The sequence below is a fragment of the Neopelma chrysocephalum genome, unplaced genomic scaffold (assembly GCF_003984885.1).
Source record: "Neopelma chrysocephalum unplaced genomic scaffold, ASM398488v2 Primary Assembly neopelma1_76, whole genome shotgun sequence".
Taxonomy (NCBI): Eukaryota; Metazoa; Chordata; class Aves; order Passeriformes; family Pipridae; genus Neopelma; species Neopelma chrysocephalum.
In genome coordinates, this window is record NW_020897737.1 from 13,392,544 (window position 1) to 13,402,276 (window position 9,733).

A 9,733-nucleotide genomic window follows, 5' to 3' on the forward strand; every position below is an offset into this window, starting at 1 on the left:
CCATTCAACAAAGAAAAATGTACACGTTTTGGGGAAAGAAACCAACTCTGTAATTACACTGACCCATTGCAAAAGTGACCCTTTTGGAGCTGAAGAGAGGCCTTGTGCTCTCATAGGATTTGGGTTTGCAGGGCTTGAGTGCTATTCCCAGCTGTCTTTGGCCAGTGCAGGACTTGAAGGACATCAAGGACTCGTGTTGCCTCTGTGAGGTACATGAATGACATCCAGGCTCTGCTCTTTGGGAGGCTGGAAATCCCTGAGCAGGAGCCAGCAGAGACTGACGTTGCCAGTGTGTGCACAGCTCATGAGGGACAGCAGGACAGCAGTGAGGACAGAGCTGTGACACTCTCCTGCCTAGGAACAGCTGCTGGAGTTGCTCTATCTTGGCTTTCTCAGGTTTTTGTGGGAAGATTTTGGTGTGCAGTTCGTAGGACTGGGGAGGTTAATTATCCCTCTGTGCTGCAGTGCAAAACCCTGCTAAAATCCAACTGGTAAAATATTAACAGCAGCTGAAGTGAGAGGAGTTGCTTCTGCTTTTTGAAGAAATTATTTTGATACTGAAGCTTTGGTTTGGGTTGGTAAAGTGGAAGCTACTTGTATTGCACACAGTTCCCATAACTTTTACAGAAAATGTAGCTACTCATGCTTTTCATCAAATAATTCCCTGCTGTGGAATGCCACAGGCTCTCTCTTCTGAGGTCTCAGGAAATTAAGTAATCTTTGTAAGGGAAAACACCAGTTCTATAGAATTTTTAAATATATTTTGAGAAAAATGATATCCTCGGAGAACATCAAATACGTGGTCCTTTGTTCAGCTGTGCTTAGAAATTTAACATAAGTTAGTCCACGTTTCCCTTTTACTTCATGTTGGGTAATATATTCATAAGCTGTTCTATCAAAAAATACCAACCCAAAACACCCTCCAGAATCCTGTCTGAGTTCCTGAAGATGCCCTTCTAAATGTTGTGATGAAACAAGATAATCATTTGATGCAGTCAGTTGTCTGAAAAGGGCTCCTAGGTCACACCAGAGGATGAGAATTGGGGCACCGTTGTAATTAATTTGCAGCTCCTAATGGAAATAAGAAGTGGAAAGGCTTCTCTGCAATTTGGAAGTGTTAATTGGGTATGGCTGAGTTGAAGAAGGAAGGACTGGCATGGCTAATTCCTTCACTTTCTGATAATAAAATTCTTCAGTTACAACAAAGGAGGGAGATTCTCAGATAAACCACTTCTGCTGGTTCAGATTCCTGACTTTGGAGGAAGTCTGTTTACTGTCAAGGGAGAGAGAGGTGATTAGTTAGTATATCAGATAAGAGGTCAGATCCAAGACAGCCTTGTTCCCATCATTTTGTATGGGATCTCCGTAGCTTTCTCTACAATTAATCTGTTTCTGAATGTTTCAACTTGCAAAATTCAGTAGCTTCCTCCCAGTCTTGTTTCCCTGGCCAGCATCTTCAGCCTCTGCTGAAGCCATGATTCAGCTTCTAAACACCTGGAGCTGCTAGAGCATAAGATCTTGTTTTTTCCATGCAGGAGCAGAGCTCTACACTGTGCTGGCAGAGTATCCTGTACGTGCTGCCTGCCTGCAGGAAGCTTCTTCAAAGAGTGTTTTGATTAAGGCTTATGAGATGACTCAGCTTTCCACAGTTTTGTACGCTTTTATCAGCATTCCCACTAAGAGAGGCCCCAGAAATCATCCTCTGATTTATTTTTTTTTCATTTCCAGAGAATCATCCTGTTTCCATCATCAATCTACGAGTGTCTATGACCTCAGCAGATACATCAGACACATTTTTCTCCCATTGCCTTGTACACAGCTGATAAATCCCTCAAATTCCTTCTTGGAATTCTCAGACTCTGCCCATCCTTGTCCCCCCAAGAAGAATGTCCTTCCCATTGAGTGAAGAGAGCAAATAATTGACTTGATATTCTTTATTTCCCCTTATGCCTGAAGCAAAGAGGGATCTGATTCAAGTTGCCTCTCAGGCTTTTTGAAGAGACGGAGACATACCTTGATGTTGAATACATGGATTGAAGAGAAAGGAAAAAAAAAACTAATAAAGGCTTCTAGTGGAGTAAGAATGTTACCAGCAAACTGTCCTACTGTCTTTAGAAAATTTGGATGAGCTGGCTTTATGTTCACTAACAAGAACTCTTAATAGCTCTTTCCGCTGGAGGCTTTACTGATCATAGGAGAAAACCAAATGTTTTACACACTTTGTGAAGGTAATGCAGATCTCTGTAGTTTTAGCACTTTGTGAAGTGGACTATCTTTTTCTTCTATTTTTTTCTGCCTTTTAAAAACTGTCTAAAAGTTGGGCACCCTTTAATAAGCAACACTGATCACTGAAGAATATCCTCTGTGTAGGTATCAGCTATGCCTCCTTACATCTTCCCAGCCTGGTGCCAGCATAAAACACATGAATGATGACTCAGATTTCTGTCCGTGGAGCAGCTTGTGGCATCAACAGAGTTCTCTTCTCATGGAGCACCATTTGTTTGCAGAGCAGCTGCTCCCATCTTGGAGAAAACAGGCAGCTTTAGTTTCCTCCATCAGCTGCTGTCCCTGTGTTGATGTCTTGACTGAGGGTTTCACATAACTTTCAGATTTAAAGAAGCCCCGTCCTCAGCAACTGAAAAAGAAGCTTTATCATTTTGGGTAGAAATCCACCTGGGATTTGTCACTATTTCTTTTTCTGGTGCTTTCCATCTATAGATGCAATAAGACTTCCATCCTGTAATTCCCAAAGAGGTAGATTGGGACTTTTCTCTGCCGAGGATCCTTTGAAGAATAAGAAGACACAGTCAGCTCAGGTATTAATAATAAAGACTAGATTTTTGTTTTTCATTTTTGATCATGCAGAACATCTGCCAACAAATGAATGCTGGAGAAAAGGAGTCTGGGCTCTTCTCTGCTTTGTTAGTTTGGGTGCGATTTTTTGTTAGTTGTATTTTTCTAATTGTTGTGCATCTTTATTTTGGTTTTTTTCCCCACTTTCCTTTTCTTTGAATGCAGTTTAAAAAATCTTCGGATCCATGAGAAAGTGTGGAATTCAGAGTCACTATGTCAGTGGCATTTTTGGTCATTTCACTGGGAAATTGCTCCAGGTACTTCATTAAACAGAAGACAAAAAGAGAAGTATGACTAATTTTAGATCTTGCCCTTGAGTTTCCTCCACCACTGTTCCACATGGAAATCTAACCTTGTTTATCCAAATTCCTTGCAAATGATGGTCTCTATTATAAATGCTTGTATGAAGCACATTCTCATTTTGCTGCCTGCACCCTTCAATATTTGCTTTTCAGGACTAACCCTGAAGGCTTCTAATGCCTTGCTCTTCTGCCTGAATTCATTATAGCTGTGAGAGTTTTTGAAAATTCGGGTTATTTGCATGGCAGCATGTTATTTAAAAGACATCTGGACAAACAGAACCCTCATATTTATAAACTGATGTCTGTATTAAAACAAATTTTGGTTCATAAATCAAAACCTCGGGTTACCAGTCTTTCAAGTGCTCAACACTTTCATACCCTTCGGACTATGCAGTGAATCTTAAGAAGGGGATTGCCCTCCTTGCCCTTTAAGATCACGTCCCTTTTTGTAAATGTGAAGATGTCAGCTCTGACGCAGGAAGGCCCTGAGCCACAGTGAGCTGAGAGGCTGGAGGAGAGGCCAGGGGGAGTCTCACTGAATGCTTGTCCTTTTCCATACTCAGCTACTTGCCTGGATGGAGCTCCAGCTGGGTGCAGCGTGGCTGTCCTTACAGGAGAGGGGGGAATTCTTGTTAGCTGAACTCCTCATGGCCAGGGAGGAGACTGAAGGAAACCCAGTTGTCACACAGGAGCTGGGGCAAATATTTTGCAGAGAGAAAGGGCATTTTTGTCTGTAGGAATCGCAGCAGCAAAGCTCAGTCTGTTATTTTTCTGCCACGTTTCAGCCTGTTATTTTTCTTCCTGCTCCTTCCCCACAGAGCATCTTTACTGCAACATTTCTTATCTCCTCAGACCTATCAGCAGTAATGCCTGGAAAATGCCTGGAAAACTCTCTGCTGCTGCAGGTGCTGCTTCAGCATTGGCAAAGCAAAGGGATCCTACCTGGGGGAAGCTGTGGCTCTGGCTGTCTCTGTTAGATATATTCTGCGAACACAGATAAGTGTGACAGGCTCATAAAAAAGAAAGGCTGAGTGGCAGATCCCCCCTTCCTGCTGGAATCAGACAGTAAATGAGTTGAATGACACCTACAGCAGTGCTGGGAAGCTTTTGAAATTGTAAAATCACAGAATGGTTTGAATTGGAAGGGACCTTAAAGAACATCCAGTTCCAACCCCCCTGCTGTGGGCAGGGACACCTTCCACCTAGACCGGGTTGCTCAGAGCCCCATCCAACCTGGCTTTGAGCACTTCCAGGGATGGGGCAGCCATAGCTTCTCTGGACAAACTGTGCCAGTTCCTTACAACACACACAATGAAGAATTTCTTCCTAATATTTAATCTAACCCTACCCTCTTCCAGTTTAAAGCCATTGCCCCTTGTCCTATCACTACATGCCCTTGTACAAGGTCCTTGTCCAGCTCTCTTGTAGCCCCTTTAGGTTCTGGAAGGGGCTCTAAGGTCTCCACAGAACCTTCTTTTCTCCAGGCTCAACAGCCCCAGCTCAGCCTGTCTTCATAGAGATGCTCCAGCCTTCTGATCATCTTTGTGTCCCTCCTCTGGTCTCACTTCAACAGGTCCACATCCTCCTTATTTTGGGGATCCCAGAGCTGGATGCAGCACTGCAGGTGGGGTCTCACGAGGACAGAGGACAGAGCAGAGGGGCAGAATCCCCCCTTCACCTGCTGCCCACCCTGCTTTGGGTGCAGCCCAGGACACCATTGGTTTCTGGGCTGCCGGTGCACATGCCTGGGGCATTTCCAGTCTCTCAGCCACCAGCATCCCCAAGTCCTTTTCCTCAGGGCTGCTCTCAATGCCTGTATTTGTGCTTGGAATTGCCCTGACCCGTGTGCAGGACCTTGCACTTGGCCTTGTGAACTCCTCTGATCTTGTGCACGGACGTAGCTGTAAACAGCCTGCTGGCAATAAACCTTGCACTCAGGTGGCCAGGGAGTGGTGTGGCCACGTGTAAATTGAGTTCACACAGCTCAGAGGCAACTGTGGATAAGCTGTTCAGCACTGATGTAATGCCATTACCTAAACCCTGCTGCGGGAAACAGTTCATCTGAGAGCTTGTTGCTAATGACAGATGTGACTAAAATCTGTCCACGCCATCGGGTACTTTTGTCAGTGAGTGACAGCCAGTGACATCAAAGGGCAGAGCTGGCAGCTGGCAGGACGTCAGCAAACTCCAGCAGTTACAACACCTTGGTAAAATTACATCAGCATCTTATGGTGGTGGCAGGTTTGTGCTACGCTTGTGATCCCTGGCTGAGGCAAGCAGCTTGATTTCTCCCCCTCTTCCCCAGAAATAACGGCTGTAGTTTTGAAATTTTAACTGGAGATGTGTGTGCTGGTTGTTGGGAGGATGTGATGCAGTGATTTGATTACAGCTAAAAGGATTTTTTTTTTTGATCTTGTACAAACAAAATGTTACTCAGCTAGTGTAGAAATGACTAAATCTGGAAGCTATTGAGATAAATATAATGCTGAATAATGAAGATTCCTTACATTTTCCTGAGTGCTCTGTAGACAGGGCTTTTAGAAAAAGTCCCTAATGATATTGGAGACAAGCGAAAGGATTCTATGGTTTGCCTTTTTTTTTTTGTTTAAATCCTCTTAGGAAACATGATTATCCGTAATAAGTAGTATTCTCAAAACCACATGTAATCCTAAGGGAGCGTATTTTAAGGCATATGTATTTATTTAACTGGGAACATCTCAGAATACATTCAAAACAATGGCAATCTGAGGTTAAATGTGTATTAAGTCATCCTCTGGTGCACGATCATTTCCTTCCTTTGCTGTGTGCCCACGTGCCTGATCTGTTCTTCATTTGAGCGACTCAAGCTGTTGAGCTTCCCTGGCTGCTGCTGGAGGTTCTTCCTAGAACCTCTTTGCTCTTACTGGAAAATGTCCTTGCTTGTCAAGCTGGAAATCATTTCCTGATCTCCTACAGATCCTCACTTTTGTTGGCTCCCCTGCTAACGCTTCTTCCCTGATCAATTCTTTACTTTCTACAGCCCTCAAACGCAGATAACAGTAACATTGATGCCTGTAACAGTATTAATAAAAAAGCTCTTTTCATCTTACATGTATGAAGCTTCCCAGCAGTACTGCAAGCCATTACAAGCATTAATGGCTTTATTTTGTGGAGGAATAATGTCACAAGGAGTAAGATTATAATGAACTACATGGATTTCACTCCCCAAAGCTTCTTTCTTCTTAGCTATTTGGGCTATAGTTTGTGGCTGCTATTTCTGGTGAATAAACATAGAATTCTAAGTACAGAAAAAGGGGGCAGATGATGTGTGCAGAGTTTGAACATTATATATGGCAAAAAAAATAGGCATTAAAAACAAAAAAAATGTGGCAGGCATGGAGACAAAAATGGAAGGAATGAGAGAATGAATTTGAGGCTTTTAGTCATATTTTGATTAGTTCAGAATAAATCTGAAAGCCAAAACTTGCACCCAAGTGTTTTTTTAGAAGGATTCACTGAAGTGTTGCTGCCCAGAAAATTGGACATAAAGTGTTGCTGTCTCTGAGGCTGAGCTGCAGCGTTTCTCCATGGGTCGTGGCTGCTTATAACTCAGAAAGTCACATCGTGCTGGAGATGATGATGGAAAGAGACTCCTTGGAGCCTTCAGCCTGGGTGTCAGCAATAGGAGTGGCTGTACCATGGGTGTGCCCACTTCTGTGGGGTGTGCAGCACTAATCATTGGGGGTTTATTGATGGTTTTCCAAGAGAAAGTAGAATTCCTTTCTTAGGGGGTTGATTTTTTTCCATTTATGATGGAAAATGGAGGAAGAGAGAGAGAGTGCCTGGCTTGTGGGTGTAGATCAGATGTCACAATCTTTAATATTGTACTTCAGCCATGTGCTACTGGGGATTACTTAAAAATCCCCATTTTAGCAGTCATGCTTAAAACCATAGTCTTCTTCACTGTCCATCACATTCTGTTCTCTGCCCCCTGGGTGCTTTCAGACCTTGTGCTTTAATGAATAATTCTCCTCAGTCCTTTTTCAGGTCACCAGTGTTAGGTATTAAATAAGCCAGGAAAGGAAAGAACTCACCTCAGCCCAGCAAATGCTTCCTTCACCCTCAGTGCAGAGTGGTTTATCACTGCGCTGCATTTGTGCTCCTTCAGTGAGATTTTGGCCTCTCTGGTGATTTTGTGCACAAAGGGATCTGAATTAATTTTCTCAATGTTTCTGCACAATGCTTTATCTAAAGCTTGCTGAAGACTAGGTATGCTAATGAAAAGTGCATTAAAAATGCACGGCACGTGGGGCAAATAACTACTTCAGCCATAAAAATATATTAGGCATTTTCATTTGGAAAATGCAGAATAGAGAAGTCTTTCTACCACATGCTTTTGATAAAGCTGTAAACCACTAAATGCAAATGGACTGTTGTGAATGATTAAAATATAATGCTTCCTAATGTTTCAGTTAATTAAAAATGCATCCTGTGTTCTTAGCAGTGGAGTTATTGCACGTCTTCCTGGCTTAAGTCAGTCAAAGGTCTTTGCTGCATTCCTGAGCAGCAGTGCTTAGCTCCAGTACCCATTTCAATTTTGTGTAGACTGAATTAAACACTTGGAAGGTTGATACATGGTTACTAAAAAGTTTTATGAAGATTAATATTTTATTGAGCTTTGAAGAAATCCGAAGGCTCACAGAAAAAGGAATGAAAGAAAAGCCTGATGATTTACTGCAGATTTGATTCCTTGGTCTGTTTGTTTTTTAAGTCTGAATAATCATGGGATGTAGCTTGTTCTGCTCTTAAATTGGATTCCATCCAACAGTACATCCTGGGTACTGATTGGATAAATCCAAGTAGATAAATTCCCTGCTTTATAGTATTTTCAACATCTGAAAAACAAGGGAAAGGTTCCTGGTTATCTCTCCCTCCCAAACACTGCTGAGCAGAGGCTGCTGAGAGAGGATCAAGATGTTGTTTTCAGGTTCCTCTTAGAGCCAAGCAGCCAGCACCAAATGCCAGCTGGGAATTATGACCCTTGAGTTATTCCCTATCTGCCTGGTAGGTCATGAGGAATGGCACTGTAGACCTTTAGTGCTGCCTTTTTGGACTCATAACAAACCCTGGATATTTTTGTTTCCTGCTTTTAGACCCGGACACAGAAGTTTGCCTTCATGCTCTGAGGCTCCTGCAGTCGGTGATCCTGGAGCCAGAAGTCTTGGCCAGGACAGCTCCCGAGCTGAGGGATACTCTGCCATTCCAGCGCATCCTCGCCCTGTCAAAGAGCCGCAATGCAGATCTGCAGGCACTTGCAAAAGAACTACTTGAAGATCTTAAAATATTTGAGTATGAAGCGTAGAAGGGCTTTATGACACCAACTGCTAACGTCTCTCCTATATTTTTGTGCTGCAAGAGTTGTTGGAGATGGGCTTGGCTGAAAAAAAGACCACTGCCTAAAGTTCCTCTGACAAAATCCTTTTTGGAAATTAGGTAACCCAACTGAAATAACACTTGGGAAAACATGTTGGGTTTTAGCTGCCCAAATATAATCTTAGGGGATCTGGTAGAGATGGGACAGACTTAATTTCTTTGAGTAGGATTTTGTTGATAATGGTTTTCCAAAATGGCCCAGGTTATATTGTCAATTTGCTGTCTGGAGGGAGTAAAATAGTCTTCTCATTCACTGATAATACATAGTTTATGGCAGTGATAAAAATCCTTTTGGTCCATCCTGAGGAATTATTGTACTGGGAAGAAAACTTTGCTGCCTTTCATAACTCTTCTGTGTCAGAATGGACCCCACTTCCAGTTTTATTGTTGTTATTTCTCACCTCTCTTTTGCTATTCTAATAAAAGAAAACTGAAATTCTGTAGCATGTAATGGATTCTGGTTTCAAAATTTGTATTCAGATTCACTCTTAACTGCAAGTCGCCCAGGTCTGTGGCTGCCAGGCGTGCTAGAAACTGAGCTGTTGTTTTTAGAAAAGTCCTGAGAAAGGAAATAAGTTGCTGTTGCCCGTGTAGTTGTGTGTTGAGAAGAGGCTGAAATGAACTGCTGCTCTGTTGTGAGCAGCATCACTTCACCTTTCAACTGTGGTGTTTGTTAGAGCCTCTGAGTAGAGCTTTCTTACCTCAGGGGTAAATGCAAACACTTGTGTACTTGGCATTGGTGGAATTCACAATTTTTTAAGAAAAAAATAGCATCCATTTCTGTGATGACAAAAACAGGGCCAGTTAGCCTCTTAGGTGAGGCTATTCAAGGGAACAGCAAATGAGAAGTGCAGTGCTGAGGTAGCGCCTTTTTCCACACTAAAGTTATTGCACCTCAGCTGGGAACTCAGTGTATTAACAAAATACAATGTGAACTTCAAATACATAGAAAACACATAGGATTTAAATATTGTGACTGACAGACAGCTTTAGAGGAAGACCAATGTAAAATATGTAAGTTAAGGTATAGGGCATCTCCCATTAGACTGTTTGCAGAATGATGAGTGTTCAGAGTTAGAAACATAACTAATCAGCTTAAAATTCCTTGGCTCAAATGGTACAGATGGTAACAGTCTGATTTGGGGCTGTAAGATGAAGATTAAGAT

General features: G+C 42.5%; 1 protein-coding gene across 8 annotated transcripts in view; it reads left to right on the plus strand.

Annotated features, from left to right (window-relative positions):
• The window catches only part of HSF2BP (heat shock transcription factor 2 binding protein), a 31,145-nt gene extending 22,123 nt beyond the window's left edge, over positions 1-9,022 (plus strand). For 5 of the 8 annotated variants that reach the window (XM_027689054.1, XM_027689056.1, XM_027689058.1 and 2 more), the window contains one exon: positions 8,288-9,022. In XM_027689054.1, the coding sequence (XP_027544855.1) occupies positions 8,288-8,496 (209 nt within the window). In that variant the 3' untranslated portion in view covers positions 8,497-9,022. Of the gene's footprint in view, positions 1-1,988; positions 3,472-8,287 lie in introns of those variants that run through there. The other 3 variants (XR_003535103.1, XR_003535104.1, XM_027689057.1) reach the window with 3 other exon arrangements.
• The last annotated feature ends 711 nt before the right edge of the window (positions 9,023-9,733 follow it).